Source organism: Oncorhynchus tshawytscha, linkage group LG14 (genome assembly GCF_018296145.1).
Source record: "Oncorhynchus tshawytscha isolate Ot180627B linkage group LG14, Otsh_v2.0, whole genome shotgun sequence".
NCBI lineage: Eukaryota > Metazoa > Chordata > Actinopteri > Salmoniformes > Salmonidae > Oncorhynchus > Oncorhynchus tshawytscha.
Window position 1 is genome coordinate 47,766,743 of NC_056442.1, and position 25,667 is coordinate 47,792,409.

Genomic DNA, 25,667 nt, shown 5'->3' on the forward strand with positions numbered 1-25,667 from the left:
TGAGCTTCTGCTGCTACTCTCTGATTATCACATATGCATAATCACTTTAACATACATGCATGTACATACTACCTCAATTGGCCCGACCAACCAGTGCCTCCGCACATCAGCTAACATGGCTATCTGCATTGTGTCCCACCACCCACCACCCGCCAACCCCTCTTTTACGTTACTGCTACTCTCTGTTCATCATATATGCATAGTCACTTTAACCATATCTACATGTATATACTACCTCAATCAGCCCGACTAACCGGTGTCTGTATATAGCCTCTCTACTGTATATAGCCTCTCTACTGTATATAGCCTCTCTACTGTATATAGCCTCGCTACTGTATATAGCCTCTCTACTGTATATAGCCTCTCTACTGTATATAGCCTCCCTACTGTATATAGCCTCTCTACTGTATATAGCCTCTCTACTGCATGTAGCCTCACTACTGTATATAGCCTCTCTACTGTATATAGCCTCTCTACTGTATATAGCCTCTCTAATGTATATAGCCTCCCTACTGTATATAGCCTCTCTACTGTATATAGCCTCTCTACTGAAAATAGCATCTCTACTGTATATAGCCTCCCTACTGTATATAGCCTCTCTACTGTATATAGCCTCTCTACTGTATATAGCCTCCATACTGTATATAGCCTCTCTACTGTATATAGCCTCCCTACTGTATATAGCCTCTCTACTGTATATAGCCTCTCTACTGTATGTAGCCTCACTACTGTATATAGCCTCTCTACTGTATATAGCCTCTCTACTGTATATAGCCTCCCTACTGTATATAGCCTCTCTACTGTATATAGCCTCTCTACTGTGTATAGCCTCTCTACTGTGTATAGCCTCCCTACTGTATATAGCCTCCCTACTGTATATAGCCTCTCTACTGTATATAGCCTCTCTACTGTAAATAGCATCTCTACTGCATATAGCCTCTCTACTGTATGTAGCCTCACTACTGTATATAGCCTCTCTACTGTATATAGCCTCTCTACTGTATATAGCCTCCCTACTGTATATAGCCTCTCTACTGTATATAGCCTCTCTACTGTATATAACCTCTCTACTGTATATAGCCTCTCTACTGTATATAGCCTCCCTATTGTATATAGCCTCTCTACTATATATAGCCTCTCTACTGTAAATAGCATCTCTACTGTATATAGCCTCCCTACTGTATATAACCTCTCTACTGTATATAGCCTCCCTACTGTATATAGCCTCTCTACTGTATATAACCTCTCTACTGTATATAACCTCCCTACTGTATATAGCCTCTCTACTGTATATAGCCTCCCTACTGTATATAGCCTCTCTACTGTATATAGCCTCTCTACTGTATATAGCCTCTCTACTGTATATAGCCTCCCTACTGTATATAGCCTCTCTACTGTATATAGCCTCCCTACTGTATATAGCCTCTCTACTGTATATAGCCTCTCTACTGTATATAGCCTCCCTACTGTATATAACCTCTCTACTGTATATAGCCTCCCTACTGTATATAGCCTCTCTACTGTATATAACCTCTCTACTGTATATAGCCTCCCTACTGTATATAGCCTCTCTACTGTATATAGCCTCCCTACTGTATATAGCCTCTCTACTGTATATAGCCTCTCTACTGTATATAGCCTCTCTACTGTATATAGCCTCTCTACTGTATATAGCCTCTCTACTGTATATAGCCTCCCTACTGTATATAGCCTCCCTACTGTATATAGCCTCTCTACTGTATATAGCCTCTCTACTGTATATAGCCTCTCTACTGTATATAGCCTCCCTACTGTATATAGCCTCTCTACTGTATATAGCCTCCCTACTGTATATAGCCTCTCTACTGTGTATAGCCTCTCTACTGTGTATAGCCTCTCTACTGTATATAGCCTCTCTACTGTATATAGCCTCTCTACTGTATATAGCCTCCCTACTGTAAATAGCCTCTCTACTGTATATAGCCTCTCTACTGTATATAGCCTCTCTACTGTATATAGCCTCTCTACTGTATATAGCCTCCCTACTGTATATAGCCTCTCTACTGTATATAGCCTCTCTACTGTATATAGCCTCCCTACTGTATATAGCCTCTCTACTGTATATAGCCTCTCTACTGTACATAGCCTCTCTACTGTATATAGCCTCTCTACTGTATATAGCCTCTCTACTGTATATAGCCTCTCTACTGTATATAGCCTCTCTACTGTATATAGCCTCTCTACTGTATATAGCCTCTCTACTGTATATAGCCTCTCTACTGTATATAGCCTCTCTACTGTATATAGCCTCTCTACTGTATATAGCCTCCCTACTGTATATAGCCTCTCTACTGTATATAGCCTCTCTACTGTACATAGCCTCTCTACTGTATATAGCCTCTCTACTGTATATAGCCTCTCTACTGTATATAGCCTCTCTACTGTATATAGCCTCCCTACTGTATATAGCCTCTCTACTGTATATAGCCTCCCTACTGTATATAGCCTCTCTACTGTATATAGCCTCTCTACTGTATATAGCCTCTCTACTGTATATAGCCTCTCTACTGTATATAGCCTCTCTACTATATATAGCCTCTCTACTGTATATAGCCTCTCTACTATATATAGCCTCTCTACTGTATATAGCCTCCCTACTGTATATAGCCTCTCTACTGTATATAGCCTCTCTACTGTATATAGCCTCCCTACTGTATATAGCCTCTCTACTGTATATAGCCTCTCTACTGTATATAGCCTCCCTACTGTATATAGCCTCCCTACTGTATATAGCCTCTCAACTTTATATAGCCTCCCTACTGTATATAGCCTCTCTACTGTATATAGCCTCTCTACTGTATATAGCCTCTCTACTGTATATAGCCTCTCTACTGTATATAGCCTCTCTACTGTATATAGCCTCCCTACTGTATATAGCCTCTCTACTGTATATAGCCTCTCTACTGTATATAGCCTCTCTACTGTGTATAGCCTCTCTACTGTATATAGCCTCTCTACTCTCCCTACTGTATATAGCCTCTCTACTGTATATAGCCTCTCTACTGTATATAGCCTCTCTACTGTATATAGCCTCTCTACTGTATATAGCCTCCCTACTGTATATAGCCTCTCTACTGTATATAGCCTCTCTACTGTGTATAGCCTCTCTACTGTATATAGCCTCTCTACTGTATATAGCCTCTCTACTGTATATAGCCTCCCTACTGTATATAGCCTCTCTACTGTATATAGCCTCTCAACTGTATATAGCCTCTCTACTGTATATAGCCTCTCTACTGTATATAGCCTCCCTACTGTATATAGCCTCTCTACTGTATATAGCCTCTCTACTGTATATAGCCTCTCTACTGTATATAGCCTCTCTACTGTGTATAGCCTCTCTACTGTATATAGCCTCTCTACTGTATATAGCCTCTCTACTGTATATAGCCTCTCTACTGTGTATAGCCTCTCTACTGTATATAGCCTCTCTACTGTGTATAGCCTCTCTACTGTATATAGCTTCCCTACTGTATATAGCCTCTCAACTGTATATAGCCTCTCTACTGTATATAGCCTCTCTACTGTGTATAGCCTCTCTACTGTGTATAGCCTCTCTACTGTATATAGCCTCTCTACTGTGTATAGCCTCTCTACTGTGTATAGCCTCTCTACTGTATATAGCCTCTCTACTGTATATAGCCTCTCTACTGTATATAGCCTCTCTACTGTATATAGCCTCTCTACTGTATATAGCCTCTCTACTATTATAGCCTCTCTACTGTATATATCCTCTCTACTGTGTGTAGCCTCTCTACTGTGTGTAGCCTCTCTATTGTATATAACCTCACTACTGTATATAGCCTCTCTACTGTATATAGCCTCTCTACTGTATATAGCCTCTCTACTGTATATAGCCTCTCTACTGTATATAGCCTCTACTGTATATAGCCTCTCTACTGTATATAGCCTCTCTACTGTATATAGCCTCTCTACTGTGTATAGCCTCTCTACTGTATATAGCCTCTCTACTGTATATAGCCTCTCTACTGTGTATAGCCTCCCTACTGTATATAGCCTCTCTACTGTGTATAGCCTCTCTACTGTATATAGCCTCTCTACTGTGTATAGCCTCTCTACTGTATATAGCCTCTCTACTGTGTATAGCCTCCCTACTGTATATAGCCTCTCTACTGTGTATAGCCTCCCTACTGTATATAGCCTCTCTACTGTGTATAGCCTCTCTACTGTATATAGCCTCTCTACTGTATATAGCCTCTCTACTGTATATAGCCTCTCTACTGTGTATAGCCTCTCTACTGTATATAGCCTCTCTACTGTGTATAGCCTCTCTACTGTATATAGCCTCTCTACTGTATATAGCCTCTCTACTGTATATAGCCTCTCTACTGTATATAGCCTCTCTACTGTGTATAGCCTCTCTACTGTATATAGCCTCTCTACTGTATATAGCCTCTCTACTGTATATAGCCTCTCTACTGTATATAGCCTCCCTACTGTATATAGCCTCTCTACTGTATATAGCCTCTCTACTGTACATAGCCTCCCTACTGTATATAGCCTCTCTACTGTATATAGCCTCTCTACTGTATATAGCCTCTCTACTGTGTATAGCCTCTCTACTGTATATAGCCTCTCTACTGTATATAGCCTCTCTACTGTATATAGCCTCTCTACTGTATATAGCCTCTCTACTGTGTATAGCCTCTCTACTGTGTATAGCCTCTCTACTGTGTATAGCCTCTCTACTGTGTATAGCCTCTCTACTGTATATAGCCTCTCTACTGTATATAGCCTCTCTACTGTATATAGCCTCTCTACTGTGTATAGCCTCTCTACTGTATATAGCCTCTCTACTGTATATAGCCTCTCTACTGTATATAGCCTCTCTACTGTATATAGCCTCTCTACTGTATATAGCCTCTCTACTGTATATAGCCTCTCTACTGTGTATAGCCTCTCTACTGTATATAGCCTCTCTACTGTATATAGCCTCTCTACTGTGTATATAGCCTCCTACTGTATATAGCCTCTCTACTGTGTATAGCCTCTCTACTGTATATAGCCTCTCTACTGTGTATAGCCTCTCTACTGTATATAGCCTCTCTACTGTGTATAGCCTCCCTACTGTATATAGCCTCTCTACTGTGTATAGCCTCCCTACTGTATATAGCCTCTCTACTGTGTATAGCCTCTCTACTGTATATAGCCTCTCTACTGTATATAGCCTCTCTACTGTATATAGCCTCTCTACTGTATATAGCCTCCCTACTGTATATAGCCTCTCTACTGTATATAGCCTCTCTACTGTGTATAGCCTCTCTACTGTATATAGCCTCTCTACTGTGTATAGCCTCTCTACTGTATATAGCCTCTCTACTGTATATAGCCTCTCTACTGTATATAGCCTCTCTACTGTATATAGCCTCCCTACTGTATATAGCCTCTCTACTGTATATAGCCTCTCTACTGTACATAGCCTCCCTACTGTATATAGCCTCTCTACTGTATATAGCCTCTCTACTGTATATAGCCTCTCTACTGTGTATAGCCTCTCTACTGTATATAGCCTCTCTACTGTATATAGCCTCTCTACTGTATATAGCCTCTCTACTGTATATAGCCTCTCTACTGTATATAGCCTCCCTACTGTTACTGTCACGACTTCCGCCGAAGTCGGCTCCTCTCCTTGTTTGGGCGGCGTTCGGGGGTCGACGTCACCCGCTTTCCAGCCGTCCCATTTTTCATGTAATCATTTGTTATGTCTTGTTCCCTGCACACCAGGTTTTCATTCCCCAATCAATTCATATGTATTCAATCCTCTGTTCCCCATCATGTCTTTGTGTAGGATTGATTGTGTTACATGTATTTTGATATTGTGGATATTGTTACAAGCATTACTTTTTGTCTATGTTCCGTGTTTTGACCGGAATAAAAAGAACGCCTGTTCGCTACACTCTGCTCTCCTGCACCTGACATCTCGTCCAATACACACTCCTAACAGTTATAGCCTCCCTACTGTCTTTTTACTGTTGTTTTATTTCTTTACTTACCTATTGTTCACCTAATACCTTTTTTTGCACTGTTGGTTAGAGCCTGTAAGTAAGCCTTTCACTGTGAGGTCTACACCTGTTGTATTCGGAGCACGTGACAAATATACTTTGATTTGATTTGAGGACCCCATCCAACCTGGAACTGAGCTGCCAGGCTTGCAAAGACGGACCAGATACAAATTCACTGAGCACTGAGGTGTGAAGTAAAATGAGTCGAGGTCTTTGGGCCCAACAAGTGGCAGGAGTCTTTGAAGAAACCTTCGAAATCCCCACCTGCTGTTCAAAGACCTTTATACAAGAAACCTTCCTCCAGAAATAAAGGCTTCTCCCCAGTGGGTGAGATACCTACTCCTGATGCCTGAATTCCACCCTGCGATCTGATGGTACACTGTCCTTCTCTCAGCACGTATCAAAGCTGCAGGCTAAAGTTACATCTAGACTTGGTTTCCTCTTATCGTAATCACTCCTCATTCACCCCAGCTGCCAAACTAACTCTGACCATCCTCACCATCCTCACCATGCTAGATTACGGAGACGTAATTTATAGATCGGCAGGTAAGGGTGCTCTCGAGTGGCTAGATGTTCTTTACCATTCGGCCATCAGATTTGCCACCAATGCTCCTTATAGGACACATCACTGCACTCTATACTCCTCTGTAAGCTGGTCATCTCTGTATACCCATCACACTCCCCACTATCTGTGATATCTACTGCTGCCCTCATCCTCCACATACAACACCTGTTCTGCAGGTCACATTCTGTTTAAGGTCCCCAAAGCACACACATCCCTGGGTCGCTCCTCTTTTCAGTTTGCTGCAGCTAGCGACTGGAACGAGCTGCAACAAACACTCAAACTGGACTACTGTATCTCTTCATTCAAAGACTCTCTTACTGACAGTTGTAGCTGATTTGTGTGATGTTGTCTCTACCTTCTTGCTCTTTGTGCTGTTGTCTGTGCTCAATAATGTTTGTACCATGTTTTGTGCTGCTACCATGTTGTCCTGATACAATGTTGTTGCTATGTTGTGTTGCTACCATGCTGTGTTGTCATGTGTTGCTGCCTTGCTATGTTGTTGTCTTAGGTCTCTCTTTATGTAGTGTTGTGTTGTCTCTCTTGTCGTGATGTGTGTTTTGACCTATATTTATATTTAGTCAAATACAATAAATAATCCCAGCTCCCGTCAGGGGGCCTTTTGCCTTTTGGTAGGCCTCACTGTAAATAAGAATTTGATCTTAACTGACTTGCCTAGTTAAATAAAGGTTAAATACAAATAAAATAAATAAATAGAGTGACTCAGCTCAGTATAATGATGACTGCTTTAGTGGTTACTGTACATAAAGAATTCTTAGATAGCGTCAAAAAGGGTTTAGTTTAATTGGTGGGTCAGGAGAAAATGTATGCAAAATATGTTTTTTTACCACCTTATTCTCCCCATTTTCGTGGTATCCAATTGCGTCTCATTGCTGCAACTCCCCGACGGGCTGCGAAACATTATCCGCCAAGCCACGCTTCTTATCAACCACTCGCTAGAGCACGATGAACAAAGTAAAGCCCCCTCCCCCCGGACAAACCCTCCACCAAACTTGGACGACACTGGGCCAATTGTGCACCGCCCTATGTGACTCCTGGTCACGGCCGGTTGTGATTGAACCAAAGGCTTAGTGATGCCACAACACTGTGATGCAGTGCCTTAGACCTCTGCGCCACTCAGGAGGCCTTGCGAAAAAATTTCAAACACATTTGGGAGCACTGTCAGGCATTCATGCTTACCAAACACAGTCAGCTGGGCCGTCTCACTGTCTCTCTCTCCCACCATGTTTGTGCCAACACAGATGAACATGCCAGCATCACTCTTCCTGGTGTTGGAGATCATCAGCTTCCCTCCTCGGATCTGAGGACACAGGGAAACAAGTTGATCTACATACCTCACACAGGGCTATGACCAGGGCTTGGTTAGTAGCATGTGGTTAGTTAGTAGCATGTGGTTAGTTAGAAGCATGTGGTTAGTTAGTAGCATGTGGTTAGTTAGTAGCATGTGGTTAGTTAGAAGCATGTGGTTAGTTAGTAGCATGTGGTTAGTTAGTAGCATGTGGTTAGTTAGTAGCATGTGGTTAGTTAGTAGCATGTTGTTAGTTAGTAGCATGTGGTTAGTTAGTTAGTAGCATGTGGTTAGTTAGTAGCATGTGTTAGTTAGTTAGTAGCATGTGGTTAGTTAGTAGCATGTGGTTAGTTAGTAGCATGTGGTTAGTTAGTAGCATGTGGTTAGTTAGTAGCATGTGGTTAGTTAGTAGCATGTGGTTAGTTAGTGTGGTTAGTTAGTGCATGTGGTTAGTTAGTAGCATGTGGTTAGTTAGTATTATGCCATGTTAGTAGCATGTTTAGTTAGTAGCATGTGGTTAGTTAGTAACATGTAGTTAGTTAGTAGCATGTGGTTAGTTAGTAGCATGTGGTTAGTTAGTAGCATGTGGTTAGTTAGAAACATGCGGTTAGTTAGTAGCATGTGGTTAGTTAGAAGCATGTGGTTAGTTAGTAGCATGTGGTTAGTTAGTAGCATGTGGTTAGTTATAAGCATGTGGTTAGTTAGTAGCATGTGGTTAGTTAGAAGCATGCGGTTAGTTAGTAGCATGTGGTTAGTTAGAAGCATGTGGTTAGTTAGTAGTAGTACTTACTGTAATCCTGTCCTCCTTGTCTTCGATGCGTACTTTGTCCTTCTTCCAGTAGATGGTTGGTTCAGGGTGACCTCTAGGCGGGATACACTCCAGGATGGCCGGCTCCCCGGCTGCCACCACCACGTCTGTAGGGTTCTGTCGGAAGTCATCACGCAGCACTGAGGAGAAAGAGACAAAGGAGAGAGAGATGGAGGGTGAGCCTGAGGAGAAGACTCTGCAATGACGAAACACTTTATCTGATCTAATACTTAGCTAGGTGTACACAATAAGTTGCAATGTCTAGTGTGTGTGTGCGTGTGTGTGTGTGTGTGTGTGTGTGTGTGTGTGTGTGTGTGTGTGTGTGTGTGTGTGTGTGTGTGTGTATGTGTATGTGTGTGTGTGGTGAGTGCACGGTGAGATGCTGCTGCTGTGTGTTAGACTGAAATGTGAGGTTTCATCTGACTGGTCTAGCACAAGTAGCGGCTAATTGGAGTTAATGGAGGTCCCGGGGGAGGCAGCAGTTCAAACACACACACACACACACACACGCACACACACACACACACACACACACACACATGCCCTGAAGCATGGTATCACTCACATCACAAAGTTCACAAAGGCACAGCACTGTTCAGTACCATGGGCACACACACAATCACATACACACACACACACACACACACACACACACACACACACACACACACACACACACACACACACACACACACACACACACACACACACACAGCCTGTGGGTGGTCTGGCAAACAATGTTTCCGCTATCTTATCCTCCCCTTCAGGTAGTCCTTTCGCCACACAGATCCCCTCTCAGCTTGTCTAGTGTTCTGTCATACACACAGAACAGCTCATTATCAACCAGGCAATAGCTGCACATGTTAACACTTTACAATACACCTCAATTCCCATTAGTTACTGGAGACTACACCTGCATCAGTGTCTTCTATGTTAACAAATTGCCTTACAAAAACCGCTGAACAGACATAAAGAGCTGCTTCTCAGAGAAACAAATGACCTTAAACGCTCAGGCTACTTGTTATAATCACAAATTGGGGATCATTCTAGAACATGCTGGGTGCGCTCAAGCTGATGTTTTCCCGCTTAACCCAAACCAAATCTACTGAATTCCAAATGAGTATTTGCGTCATGGCGGACAGTGACTGCAGCCGTGTATCTGGGGACACATGTAAAGGATGAAAGAAGGAGAAGAAGGGGATGTTTGAGGAGCGCTAAATTAAGGGCAGCACCACAGGTTCTTGTTGAAATCCCCCCGTGGTGCTGCCTGTACACACACAGGGAGAAGGGGGTGGATTAGACTGGGATAATAGGTCCTAGTGGGCTGCTCTCTTTTCTGCCCCTACCCTTCCCCTCCCTCCCCCTCCTCTGCTGTGCTTTACAAGGCCCACCACACCACTGTGTGTTGATTTATTTATTTAGCAAGGGATGGGGGGGTGATACATAGAGGGACATAGGGGGACTTTTGTGTGACACAAATTCAAATGAAACCCTCTCAAACTGGGAGGAGAGAGTACACAAAGAGAGCTGCTTCTCACTCGATGGAGGGAGCGTGGGAGAGGGAGCAAGGAAACAGATCGAGACAGAGAGAGGGATTGACAGAGAGATATAGAGCAGTGGCTAGGGTGGGTTCCCTCTGGGTGGGTTCCCTCCGGGTGGGTTCCCTCCCCAGGTCCCTCCCATTGTTGATTGTTGGCCGAGCTAGGATGCAGCACTAAAGAGCTGCTGTAATTAGCTAGTCCCAGAAAGATAGACCCCCTGGACAGATAGACAAGGTGGAGACTGGAGCCTCAGCCTGCCTGGTTCCTCTGTTTCCATCACAAACAGAGTCCTGCTGTCTGAAATCTTACCACCGGGATGGACTAGCCACTGTGGCCAATGCCTGTTGTTCTGGTACTTGTGTTTGTGTACCTTTTCTTTGAAGGTGGCGGCCAAGGGAGTTTCTGTCCAAATCAATTACCTTTAAAGAAATGGAAAACAGATCTACTGATCTTCCGTGAGTGTCACGGATCCCTCCGGAACTTTCATCAAGCACACCTGTCCCTTATTCCCACTGATTAGTATTTGTATTTATGTGCCCTTTGGTTTCCATGGCCTGGTCGATTATTGTTACTATGTCCGTTGGTGTGTGTGAGTACCCGTGCTGTGTGTTTTGGGGTTTCGCAGATGATTACGGGTCTCGTCCCGTGTGATAATCATTGTATGCTAGTGTTATTTATTAGAGGTAATCCTCGCTCTTTTGTTTGGGTATCAACCCTGTGTTTTTGTTACATGTTTGTTTGGTCTTCGTCCCTGTGCCCTTAACACAGCACACCGTAATTTGGGTGAAATAAAAACGCATATTACGCATTCCTGCATCTGTCTCCCGAATCTCTTCATACCAACTTGACAGTATGTTGTATTATGTGTGTGCTTGTAAACATTTTCTACAGTATTGCAGAAGCTACCAAGCCCCTCCCCTATACAAACAAACACACACCCCTGCAAACAGACACACTGTTTGTGGCATGGCCAAACACTGAGCTCCCAACAGCTACAAGCCAACACAGATCAAGTGTATTCGGGTGAGAGGATTACGGTCTGTGTGTTGGTTCTGAGTTCTGTCATACCAACACAATGCTATGAACAGATGCATGTACAAGAGACAAGCAGGGAAAACACAGCCACATTCAAAAATAACCTACACATTTCAAATCCGGATCTTCAATCCTGATTGGATACAACCTGTACCAAATAATAAAAACATCTAGCGCATCTTCTAGGATTTCTGCCGACATGATGATCACCACTGACCATCTGCTTCACTCCACTGCTGATTAGCAGCACATTTCTTGTATGTGTGTGCAGTTTGTGAAAGTGTGTGTTCGCTGTATGTGTGTGTGTCTGGTATGTATAATTGAGAGGATCGGTGTATGTACAGGTCCTCAACTCTTGCTCTAACTCTGGGAGGCCCATATCAGAGAGCAGACGTCAGATTGCATTTCTATCCCTCGTGAAAACCCCAGCTCTCCCCCTGCAAAAACACCTCATGTCCCATGGACATAGCAGGCCCAAACTCCTGCCAGTGTGCTTACTGGGGATTAGTATAGCATATTTATATATGCATACCCTTCTGCCTGCAAAGGCTACATCTGTCAGACAGGCTGCAGGCTATACAAACACATATCAGAAAAATATGAATCCGCCCTGGGCAGACATATTTATTTATTTCTCCAACTTCCCCAGGAGAGGGTTTGGGGTGGAGGGTAGCAGCAGACAGGGGGTAAAGCACAGTAAACTGGCAGCCCTACACCTGCCACTGTGTCAAAGTTTAAACTTAAAGGGGAAAGAATCAAGTTGAACTGCTGGACAGCAATGGAGCAGGGAAGAGAGAGGCCTTGTATTGTGGAACAGAGATGGAGCAGGGAAGAGAGAGGCCTTGTATTGTGGAACAGAGATGGAGCAGGGAAGAGAGAGGCCTTGTACTGTGGAACAGAGATGGAGCAGGGAAGAGAGAGGCCTTGTATTGTGGAACAGAGATGGAGCAGGGAAGAGAGAGGCCTTGTACTGGTGGAACAGAGATGGAGCAGGGAAGAGAGAGGCCTTGTATTGTGGAACAGAGATGGAGCAGGGAAGAGAGAGGCCTTGAACTGTGGAACAGAAGATGGAACAGAGATGGAGCAGGGAAGAGAGAGGCCTTGTACTGTGGAACAGAGATGGAGCAGGGAAGAGAGAGGCCTTGTACTGGTGGGAACAGAGATGGAACAGGAAGAGGGAAGAGAGAGGCCTTGAACTGTGGAACAGAGATGGAGCAGGGAAGAGAGAGGCCTTGAACTGGTGGAACAGAGATGGAGTGGAACAGAGATGGAGCAGGGAAGAGAGAGGCCTTGTACTGTGGAACAGAGATGGAGCAGGGAAGAGAGAGGCCTTGAACTGTGGAACAGAGATGGAGCAGGGAAGAGAGAGGCCTTGAACTGTGGAACAGAGATGGAGCAGGGAAGAGAGAGGCCTTGTAACTGGTGGAACAGAGATGGAGCAGGGAAGAGAGAGGCCTTGAACTGTGGAACAGAGATGGAGCAGGGAAGAGAGAGGCCTTGAACTGGTGGAACAGAGATGGAGCAGGGAAGAGAGAGGCCTTGAACTGTGGAACAGAGATGGAGCAGGGAAGAGAGAGGCCTTGAACTGTGGAACAGAGATGGAGCAGGGAAGAGAGAGGCCTTGTGTGGAACTGGAGCAGGGAAGAGAGGCCTGGAACAGAGATGGAGCAGGGAAGAGAGAGGCCTTGTACTGTGGAACAGAGATGGAGCAGGGAAGAGAGAGGCCTTGAACTGTGGAACAGAGATGGAGCAGGGAAGAGAGAGGCCTTGAACTGGTGGAACAGAGAAGGAGCAGGGAATAGAAAAACACAGAGGACACTGTTACACTACTTTGTAACAGTCAAAGTCTTATACTAGTATCTTACACTGGCAGTCAGAGGCCTATGCCAGAAGCCATTAGAGGTGTCTACATTTTAGGCAAACACGACTTACAATTAGGAGCAATTAGGTTTAAGTGCCTTGCTCAAGTGCACAATGAGAGATTAATCACCAGTCGGCTGAATGATTCGAACCAGCAACCTTTTGGTTACTGGCCCAACACTTTAGTACCTCTGTGTTCTCACTCTCACCCATACAGAATATTCAGCAAACATCCAGCAACACTACAACCTATTGTAGCATCACTACAGAGTGCTGAGTAGTGACAGACACGGGTGTAGAGGTATATTGGCTCCTTTGAGCCAGAACATTAGTTACTGAAGGATGAGTGGGTAGCCTTTTGGTGTCTAAACCCTTGTCTTCCTACCTTCTGTTTTATATGACTACACTACCATGTGACTGGCATGCACCACATGAGGCTGGTGGCACCTTAATCGGTTAGGACAGGCTCATGGTAATGTCTGAAGGGGAATCGGTGGAATGGTATACAACTAGAGGTCGACCTATTATGATTTTTCAACGCTGATACCGATACCGATTATTGGAGGACCAAAAAAGCCGATACCTATTAATCAGACGATTTTTATTTATTTATTTGTAATAATGACAATTACAACAATACTGAATGAACACTTATTTTAACTTAATATAATACATCAATAAAATCAATTTAGCCTTAAGTAAATAATGAAACACGTTCAATTTAGTTTAAATAATGCAAAAACAAAGTGTTGGAGAAGAAAGTAAAAGTGCAATATGTGCTATGTAAGAAAGCTAACGTTTCAGTTCCTTGCTCAGAACATGAGAACATATGAAGGCTGGTGGTTCCTTTTAACATGAGTCTTCAATATTCCCAGGTAAGAAGATTTAGGTTGTAGTTATTATAGAAATTATATGACTATTTCCCTCTATACCATTTGTATTTCATTAACCTTTGACTATAAGATGTTCTTATAGGCACTTTAGTATTGCCCGTGTAACAGTATAGCTTCTGTCCCTCTCTTTGCTCCTCCCTGGGCTCGAACCAGCAACACAACGACAACAGCCACCATAGAAGCAGCGTTACCCATGCAGAGCAAGGGGAACAACTACTAGAAGGCTCAGAGTGAGTGACGTTTGAAACGCTATTAGCGCGCGCTAACTAGCTAGCCATTTCACTTCGGTTACACCAGCCTCATCTCGAGAGTTGATAGGCTTGAAGTCATAAACAGCGCAATGCTTGACGCACAACAAAGAGCTGCTGGCAAAACGCACGAAAGTGCTGTTTGAATGAATGTTTACGCGCCTGCTTCTGCCTACCACCGCTCAGTCAGATACTTAGATACTTGTATGCTCAGTCAGATTATATGCAACGCAGGACACGCTAGATAATATCTAGTAATATCATCAACCATGTGTAGTTAACTAGTGATTATGATTGTTTGTTTTTTATAAGATAAGTTTAATGCTAGCTAGCAACTTACCTTGGCTTACTGCATTCGCATAACAAGCAGTCTCCTTGTGGAGTGCAACGAGAGAGAGGCAGGTCATTATTGAGTTGAACTAGTTAACTGTAAGATTGGATCTCCCGAGCTGACAAGGTGAAAATCTGTCGTTCTGCCCCTGAACGAGGCAGTTAACCCACCGTTCCTAGGCTGTCATTAAAAATAAGGATGTGTTCTTAACTGACATGCCTAGTTAAATAAAGCCATATAAAAAAAAATAATGATTACATCGGCAAATTGGCGCCCAAAAATACAGATTTCCGATTGTTTTGAAAACTTGAAATCGGCCCTAATTAATCGGCCATTCCGATTAATCGATCGACCTCCATATACAACACATCAAACATGTGGTTTCCATGGTTTCCAGGTGTTTGTTGCCATTCCATTCGTTCCGTTCCAGCCATTATTATGAGCCGTCCTCCACTCAGTAGCCTCCACTGGCATGCACATACAGGCATGCACATACAGGCATGCACATACAGGCATGCACATACAGGCATGCACATACAGGCATGCACATACACAAATACATAAAGACAAATGAACACAACACACACAGACAGATACACACGTAAAGACAAACTCACCCTCACAAAAATGCACACACGCACACACGCACACGCACACACAAAGAAACATAAACACACACACAGAGAACAGCTTCTCTTACAGCCGCAGGACTTCCATCTGAATGAATCATGTGAGAGATTGTGTGGATGGATCAATTTATTTATTTGTTATTACATTTCTTTCCCATCAAATGCAGCAAAGGGCATACATTTCCTGACAGGTCAGGACTGAGAAAACACAGGCCTGGAGCCATTCCACCCTACACTGCTACCATCCAGCCATACTGCTTCCACTACCACCTCCTATTCACACTCTGGTAGGAGGTGTATTTTAACAGCTAGCTCTGAGCTATGATAGCACTATTTCATTCAGTGTATTTTAACAGCTAGCTCTGAGCTATGATAGCACTATTTCATTCAGTGTATTTTAACAGCTAGCTCTGAGCTATGATAGCACTATTTCATTCAGTGTATTTTAACAGCTAGCTCTGAGCTATGACAGCAGCAGTTCATTCAGTTGTATTTTAACAGCTAGCTCTGAGCTATGATAGCAGCATTTCATTCAGTTGTATTTTAACAGCTAGCTATGAGCTATGATAGCAGCATTTCATTCAGTGTATTTTAACAGCTAGCTCTGAGCTTTTTCATTCAGTGTATTTTAACAGCTAGCTCTGAGCTATGACAGCAGCATTTCATTCAGTTGTATTTTAACAGCTAGCTCTGAGCTATGATAGCAGCATTTCATTCAGTTGTATTTTAACAGCTAGCTCTGAGCTATGACAGCAGCATTTCATTCAGTTGTATTTTAACAGCTAGCTCTGAGCTATGACAGCAGCATTTCATTCAGTTGTATTTTAACAGCTAGCTCTGAGCTATGATAGCAGCATTTCATTCAGTTGTATTTTAACAGCTAGCTATGAGCTATGATAGCAGCATTTCATTCAGTGTATTTTAACAGCTAGCTCTGAGCTATGATAGCAGCATTTCATTCAGTGTATTTTAACAGCTAGCTATGATAGCAGCATTTCATTCAGTTGTATTTTAACAGCTAGCTCTGAGCTATGACAGCAGCATTTCATTCAGTGTATTTTAACAGCTAGCTCTGAGCTATGACAGCAGCATTTCAATCAGTGTATTTTAACAGCTAGCTCTGAGCTATGATAGCAACATTTCATTCAGTGTATTTTAACAGCTAGCTCTGAGCTATGACAGCAGCATTTCATTCAGTGTATTTTAACAACTAGCTCTGAGCTATGATAGCAGCATTTCATTCAGTGTATTTTAACAGCTAGCGCTGAGCTATGACAGCAGCATTTCATTCAGTGTATTTTAACAGCTAGCTCTGAGCTATGACAGCAGCATTTCAATCAGTGTATTTTAACAGCTAGCTCTGAGCTATGATAGCAGCATTTCATTCAGTGTATTTTAACAGCTAGCTCTGAGCTATGATAGCAGCATTTCAATCAGTGTATTTTAACAGCTAGCTCTGAGCTATGATAGCAGCATTTCAATCAGTGTATTTTAACAGCTAGCTCTGAGCTATGATAGCAGCATTTCATTCAGTGTATTTTAACAGCTAGCTATGAGCTATGATAGCAGCATTTCATTCAGTGTATTTTAACAGCTAGCTATGAGCTATGATAGCAGCATTTCATTCAGTGCTTGGGAATAAGTGCTTTTTCTGTTCTATCTAATCAGAGTGCTAGTACAATGCCACTATATTTCTTTAGACAACCGAGGCAATATATCTGTGACTTTACACCAAAAATACTAGAACTACAGTGGGGAGAACAAGTATTTGACACACTGCCAATTTTGCAGGTTTTCCTACTTACAAAGCATGTAGAGGTCTGTAATTGAAGGTTCTGGAGAAGGCCTGTATGGAGGAGTGGGCCAAAATCCCTGCTGCAGTGTGTGCAAACCTGGTCAAGAACTACAATAAACATATGATCTCTGTAATTGCAAACAACGGTTTCTGTACCAAATATTAAGTTCTGCTTTTCTGGTGTATCAAATACTTATGTCATGCAATAAAATGCTAATTAATTACTTAAAAATCATACAATGTGATTTTCTGGATTTTTGTTTCTTTTTTTGTTTTTTTGATTCCGTCTCTCACAGTTGAGTGTACCTATGATAAAAATTACAGACCTCTACATGCTGTGTAAGTAGGAAAACCTGCAAAATCGGCAGTGTTTCAAATACTTGTTCTCCCCACTGTATCTGTGGAGTCCTTTGGTGTTTTGTATTACTGGCTGTAGACGCTGAAGGCTGCAGTATAATGTAGTTCTGGGTACAGTATAGTGTAGAGAAGGGGCCTCCATTTATCTCAGTGGCAGATCTCTGTATAACCAATCATTGGGCCCCCCACTGGCTAGTGGTAACCTCGGCCCCCCATCCAGATGCAGATATTACCCCCTCAGCGGGGAGGGAGGGGGCATGTTCACACTTAAAGTCGCATATCCCTTTATGGGGTCAGAGGTCAGCACAAATAAACAGCTGCACATTATGTCTGGCCACCTGTCTTACTGGCTGTCTGGCTGGCTACCTGTCTGGTTGGCTGGCTGTGCCCGAGGCTGTGTCTCCTTGGAGGACTGAGAGAGGGAAAGCCCTCTTCATCAGCTCAGAGAGCTCAATATCTCTTTTCTCTCTCTCCATCAATCCTTTTCTCTCTACCTCTCTCTCTCCATTCCCACTCTACGTGTCTCTACGGTGTACTTATGCAGCTCATCCAATCATGTAACACCATGTCCTCCATCCCTCCTCCTATCTCCAGTTTACCAGCCACAGTGTCAGCCTACCAGATAACACCCAGGAGTTACAATCACATGGAGTGTTGTGACATGGCTCTGGGGCGGGAATGGCTGTGATATGACAATAATATCTACATCGTTTAATGGGGGTACAGGGATGGAGAGAGAGAGAGACAGAGAAGCAAGTGTGGTGGAATGTGGAGTGAACAGAGGGAGGGTAGAGGATGAGGAGGGTAGAGGAGAAGGACGAGGGTAGAAGATGAGGAGGAGGAAGGTAGAGGAGGAGGGTAGGGGATGAAGAGGGTAGAGGAGGAGGGTAGAGGAGAAGGAGGAGGGTAGAAGATGAGGAGGACGAGGGTAGAGGAGGAGGGTAGAGGATGAGGATGGTAGAGGATGAGGAGGGTAGAGGATGAGGAGGAGGAGGGTAGAGGAGAAGTAGGAGGGTAGAAGATGAGGAGGGTAGAGGATGAGGAGGAGGAGGGTAGAGGAGGAGGGTGGAGGATGAAGAGGGTAGAGGAGGAGGAGGGCAGAGGATGAGGAGGGTAGAGGAGAAGGAGGAGGGTAGAAGATGAGGAGGGTAGAGGATGAGGAGGAGGAGGGTAGAGGAGAAGGAGGAGGAGGGTAGAGGATGAAGAGGGTAGAGGAGGAGGAGGGTAGAGGATGAGGAGGGTAGAGGAGGAGGGTAGAGGATGACGAGGGTAGAGGAGGAGGATGAGGGTAGAGGATGAGGAGGAGGATAGAGGAGGAGGGTAGTGGAGGAGGGTAGTGGATGAGGAGGAGAATGGTAGATGATGAAGAGTGTAGAGGATGAGGAGGAGGAGGGTAGAGGAGGAGAGTAAGAGGATAAAGAGGGTAGAGGATGAGGAGGGTAGAAGAGGAGGAGGGTAGAGGATGAGGAGGAGGAGGGTAGAGGAGAAGGAGGAGGGTAGAAGATGAGGAGGACGAGGGTAGAGGAGGAGGGTAGAGGATGAGGATGGTAGAGGATGAGGAGGAGGGTAGAGGAGAAGGAGGAGGAGGGTAGAGGAGGAGGGTGGAGGATGAAGAGGGTAGAGGAGGAGGAGGGTAGAGGATGAGGAGGGTAGAGGAGAAGGATGAGGGTAGAAGATGAGGAGGGTAGAGGATGAGGAGGAGGGTAGAGGAGAAGGATGAGGAGGGTAGAGGATGAAGAGGGTAGAGGAGGAGGAGGGTAGAGGATGAGGAGGGTAGAGGAGGAGGGTAGAGGATGAAGAGGGTAGAGGATGAAGAGGGTAGAGGAGGAGGATGAGGGTAGAGGATGAGGAGGAGGATAGAGGAGGAGGGTAGAGGAGGAGGGTAGAGGATGAGGAGGAGAAGGGTAGATGATGAAGAGTGTAGAGGATGAGGAGGAGGAGGGTAGAGGAGGAGAGTAGAGGATAAAGAGGGTAGAGGATGAGGAGGAGGAGGGTAGAGGAGGAGGGTAGAGGATGATGAGGAGGATAGAGGAGGAGGGTAGAGGAGTAGGGTAGAGGATGAAGAGGGTAGAGGAATGAGGAGGAGGAGGGTAGAGGATGAGGAGGAGAAGGGTAGATGATGAAGAGGGTAGAGGATGAGGAGGAGGGTAGAGGAGGAGAGTAGAGGATAAAGAGGGTAGAGGATGAGGAGGGTAGAGGAGGAGGGTAGAGGATGAAGAGGGTAGAGGATGAGGAGGGTAGAGGAGAAGGACGACACAACAGGTGATGATGAGAGGACGAACATGGTGGAAGGTCAAATATCAGAGACAGAGAGGAGACTTAGAATGTCAATTAACTAGTGGAGGAGGGAGAGGAGGCACATTTCATCACACTCTGCCCCACGCTGTGAGGGTGTCCCTGCCTCTGTACACAGGGCCTAAACAAACACTCATTAACACACAGCCCTCCTTTAAAGCTCATTTTTCACCCAAGCAGTCCTAATTTGGACTAACGAGGATCCCACTGGCCAGCACCGTAATGGCAGAAGACAGAAAGATACGGGCAGGGGATTCTACTGGACGCCCATACCACGGAATACAGTGTGATGGAGAAACAATATAATGAAGTATTTAATGAACCTCTCCCCTCATATCCCCTCCCAACACAAACTCCCCAAATTCAATTTAGGCTAATCCATGCTTTATGGTAATGTGTAGCTCATTAAAACGTTAGTTAAAAACTCATTAAAATTCACTTGGAAAAGTAATGGCTTCATTACAGTAATATGCTGAAAAGCAAAGAAAAAGACAGGAAGAACAAGGAGAAGAGAGAAAGAGAACGACAGCTTTCTAATCACTTCATTGTGACTAAAACGGAATACATTTGCATAATAAATAACGATGAGCTGCAACATTTCTTCTCTCTTCACCGCGCTCTGTAATTAACAAGCGCTACAATTAAAGATGCATTTATTTTCACCAAAATGTATATTTTTGGTAGCCACTCCAGTTTTCACTGTGTTGCATCTGCCTCTTCTGCCTGGTTGTTTTGCAGTGTTTGTGCGGCGGATACCAGATGTGCAGAGCGTGCGGTAACTGGAGCTGGCTGATACAGAGGAACAATGTGGCCATGACCTTCTCTGCCCGGCTTGATAAAGGATCGGGATGGGATGTGCTGATGCTCGTCTCCCGCTCAGCCCTGAATGGACACTTTAGAGCCGGAAGGAAGGAGGGAAAGATGCAGAGGGGACCTGGTCCCGATTGATTTCCTGCCAATTCCACAACACAGACAGACCGAGACGCATCCAAGTATATTGACTGCCTGAGTGACTGAGTAAGGGAATTTGCCTGGTGGGACTGGGAGAGGGAGAGGGAGAGGGAGAGGGAGAGGGAGAGGGAGAGGGAGAGGGAGAGGGATAGGGAGAGGGAGAGGGAGAGGGAGAGGAGAGAGGGAAGAGGAAGAGGGAGAGGGAGAGGGAGAGGGAGAGGGAGAGGGAGAGGGAGAGGGAGAGGAAGAGGGAGAGGGAGAGGGAGAGGGAGAGAGAGAGGAAGAGAGGAGAGGGAGAGGGAGAGGGAGAGGGAGAGGGAGAGGGAGAGGGAGAGGGAGAGGGAGAGGGAGAGGGAGAGGGAGAGGAAGAGGAAGAGGGAGAGGGAGAGGGAGAGAAGAGAGGAGGAAAGGAAAGGAAAGGGAATGAGAAGAGAGGAGGAAAGGAAAGGAAAGGGAATGAGAAGAGAGGATTTGGGGTTATGCTGTCTGAAGAGGAAGGACGTGAAATGGCAGGGCCAGCTGTTGGTTGATATTAAGGCATGTTGAGAGGTAAACATTATGCTTTGAGTAAAAACACTTAGTAAACTGGAACTATTACTAAGCAGCTGGGAAAGCCTGCATTAATTGAGTCTACCAGAGACTGATTGATTACCATCCAGATTTCTACAGATAAAACATCATTTGAGCTGCTCAGTACCATTAAAATCAGCATGTGTTTTATTTTGTGCAAAACGGGTTCTTGACCTGAGCAGTCGATGGAAAAAAAACATCTTTCCTACAAATGCCACATGAAGGAGTTCTAAGAATGTGTATTGAGGGAAACTGTGACGTCTGTTGGTAATAATGACTCATACAGTCCTGTGTATAATCCAGTATACTATGTGTCCTTATATACTACCGTTCAAAAGTTGGAGGTCACTTAGAAATGTTCTAGTTTTTGAAAGAAAAACACATTTTTGCAATAACTATATACAGTATATATATATATATATATATATATATATATATATATATATATATATATATATATATATATGTATACAAATACACTTATTTTTCAAAACGCACAGATATTATATGGTTCTTTGTTGCAAGGGTTGCTGTTATTTAAAATTCACAGCAGCATATCGTCAGGGCATATCGGGAGTTACATTGCCTCATGGGTAATCTCCTCAGCCTAAGAGAGTGCCAGAAATAGGGGAAAACATTTTCTCCCTTGCTCTCCATTCCTCAGGAGACTACTTCCTTCCTTCGTTCCTTCGTTCCTTCGTTCCTTCCTTCCTTCCTTCCTTCCTCCCTTCCTTCCTTCCTTCCTTCCTTCCTTCCTTCCTTCCTTCCTTCCTTCCTTCCTTCCTTATATTAGAATACTACCACACAGCACTCTGGTTAGTCTGTCTCAGAGCAGAGACCACATCTAGACCCACCCCTGGGACAGTCTTGGAAACCCGTTGGCCATGGCCAGCATTTCTGCATTACTGCTCTGTGTTTTTCAGACAAGATCTAAATGTAGTCCTGGACCCTGCTGGCCCCTGGTCCTGGATCCTGCTGGCCCCTGATCCTGGACACTGCTGCCCCCTGGTCCTGGACCCTGCTGGCCCCTGGTCATGGACCCTGCTGGCCCCTGGTCCTGGACCCTGCTGGCCCCTGGTCATGGACCCTGCTGGCCCAGGACCCTGCTGGCCCCTGGTCCTGGACCCTGCTGGCCCCTGGTCATGGTTGAGGGGATTGAGGCAGCCATGTCACTTTGGATCAGTGTTGCCTGACACATTGGAGAGAGGCTGATGTACATGCCTCTCATTAACTCTGCCCCTGCAGTCTGTGGTACAAGGTTACCATGATCAACTTACTAGACTGTACTCTAATGCTGCTGTCCAAACAGCCAGGAGGCCAAGGACTGGGAAGGCAGAGAGATATTTCAGATGCATTCACTGCTGGAGATATCTTTATTTGTCAGGGGAAACATTCAAATATAGCCACCATTTTTGACTCTCCTCATATCACCTCTTCTCACTCCATTCTGTTTTTACACCTCTGTCATGCAGTGATCACATCTCTCCATCCCTCCATCTCTCTCACACACCCTGCCATAGTTAACTGTCCACAACAGTGTTCTCCAGTCGCCCCTCAGGTAGAAGTGATGCTAGGTGACACAGCTCCAGCTGGGCTTGAGAATGACCTGCTACTGACAGAAACAGTACACGCGTACCTTACTAGACTAGTCACACTAGAATCTCAGTAATACAGGGACAGTCTGGTGAAAGTTATGCAGTTTCAATGTGTGTGTTGTGTATGTTGGAGGTTATCCATAGTGTCAGTTTACTAGTCCCAATCTATTTGTGCTGTGCTCTGGGCAAATGACATTGAGGAGTTGACATTAGAGGGGAAAAATAATCCCAGGATGCTGTGGCTGACTGACTGACTGACTGACTGACTGGCTGACTGGCTGACTGGCTGACTGGCTGACTGGCTGACTGACTGGCTGACTGGCTGACTGGCTGACTGGCTGACTGACTGGCTGACTGGCTGACTGACTGGCTGACTGGCTGACTGGCTGACTGACTGGCTGACTGACTGGCTGACTGGCTGACTGGCTGGCTGACTGGCTGACTGGCTGACTGGCTGACTGGCAGACTCACTGGCTGACTGGCTGACTGGCTGACTGACTGGCTGACTGGCTGACTGACTGGCTGACTGGCTGACTGACTGGCTGACTGCACTGGCTGACTGGCTGACTGACTGGCTGACTGGCTGACTGGCTGACACTGGCTGACTGACTGGCTGACTGGCTGACTGGCTGACTGCTGCAGTGTTTCAGATTCACACGGCAGGGGTGAATTCCCTGAGAGCCCCACACCCACACACACTGTATACCTGTACATGCATACACACAGATACACTGTCTACCTGTATATGCAAACACACACACACACACACACACACACACACACACACACACACACACACACACACACACACACACACACACACACACACACACACACACACACACACACACACACACACACACACACTGTCTACCTGTACATGCAAACACACACACACACACACACACACACACACACACACACACACACACACACACACACACACACACACACACACTACCTGTACATGCAAACACACACACACACACACACACACACTGTCACACACACACACACACACACACACACACACACACACACACACACACACATACACACACAGACAGACACACTGTCTACCTGTACATGCAAACACACACACACACACACACACACACACACACACACACACACACACACACACACACACACACTGTCTACCTGTACATGCAAACACACACACACACACACGCACACACACACACACACACACAGAGAGACACACTGTCTACCTGTACATGCAAACACACACACACACACACACACACACACACACACACACACACACACACACACACACTGTCTACCTGTACATGCAAACACACACACACACACACAGAGACACACTGTCTACCTGTACATGCAAACACACACACACACACACACACACCTGTACACACACACACACACACACACACACACACACACACGCACACACACACACACACACACACACACACACTGTCTACCTGTACACGCAAACTCTCGCTCCTAGCATGTCACTCTCCTCTCACAGAGCAGTTCTGCAGAACTCCACTGTGAATCTTCATATAATCTTTAATAGCGCCTTTCTATTTTCCTTAACGCCTTGCGGTAGTTCCTTCCCTGTCTGTTTTATGAGCCGGGCCTGTATTTTAGTAATTGCATTGGCAGTAGCGACAGGCTGCGACGCTGAGAGGCGTTGGAAGCTTGTAAAGGGTGTCACTGCTTGGCGGCAGCCCCTTTTTAATTAAGCTCTCTGCTGGAGATGAGCACTTTTATCTAGCGTGCTCTGATGAGTCCTTTACACTGGGGCTACACAACACACTGCACTGCAGAATACAGAGGGAGGGAGGTAAGGATGAAGGGAGGGAGGTAAGGATGGAGGGAGGGATGTAATGATGGAGGGAGGGAGGTAAGGATGGAGGGAGGGATGTAAGGAAGGATGGAGGGAGATAAGGATGGAGGGAGGGATGTAAGGATGGATGGAGGGAGGGATGTAAGGATGGAGGGAGGGATGTAAGGATGGATGGAGGGAGGGAGATACAGATGGAGGGAGTTAAGGATGGAGGGAGGGAGATAAGGAAGTAGGGAGGGATGTAATGATGGAGGGAGGGATGTAATGATGGAGGGAGGTAAGGATGGAGGGAGGGATGTAAGGATGGATGGAGGGAGGTAAGGATGGATGGAGGGAGGGAGGGAGGGAGATAAGGTTGGAGGGAGGGATGTAAGGATGGATGGAGGGAGGGAGGTAAGGAGGGAGGGAGGGAGATAAGGATGGAGGGAGGGATGTAAGGATGGAGGGAGGGATGTAAGGATGGATGGAGGGAGGAGGGAGATAAGGATGGAGGGAGGTAAGGATGGAGGGAGGGAGATAAGGATGGAGGGAGGGAGATAAGGATGGAGGGAGGGATGGAGGGATGTAATGGATGGAGGGAGGGAGATAAGGATGGAGGGAGGGATGTAAGGATGGAGGGAGGGATGTAAGGATGGATGGAGGGAGGGAGATAAGGATGGAGGGAGAGATGTAAGGATGGAGGGAGGGAGGTAAGGATAGGAGGGAGGGAGATAAGGATGGAGGGAGAGATGTAAGGATGGAGGAGGTAGGATAAGGATGGAGGAGGGAGGGTAGATGGAAGGTGATGGAGGGAGGGAGATAAGGATGGAGGGAGGGATGTAAGGATGGAGGGAGGGATGTAATGATGGAGGGAGGGAGGTAATGATGGAGGGAGGGATGGAGGGAGGGAGGGAGATAAGGATGGAGTGAGGGATGTAAGGATGGATGGAGGGAGGTAAGGATGGAGGGAGAAGGATGGAGGGGGAGAGGGATGTAATGATGGAGGGAGT

The 25,667-nt window shown here is 45.3% G+C and overlaps 1 protein-coding gene across 1 annotated transcript in view; it reads right to left on the reverse strand.

Annotated features, from left to right (window-relative positions):
• LOC112267279 (roundabout homolog 2-like) overlaps positions 1–25,667 on the reverse strand; it is a 410,580-nt gene that overhangs the window by 133,919 nt on the left and 250,994 nt on the right. The window contains exons 3-4 of the mRNA XM_042296566.1: positions 8,724–8,881; positions 7,825–7,945 (exon numbers count right to left, since the gene is read on the reverse strand). Coding sequence (XP_042152500.1) covers positions 7,825–7,945; positions 8,724–8,881 — 279 coding nt within the window. The remainder of the gene's footprint in view (positions 1–7,824; positions 7,946–8,723; positions 8,882–25,667) is intronic.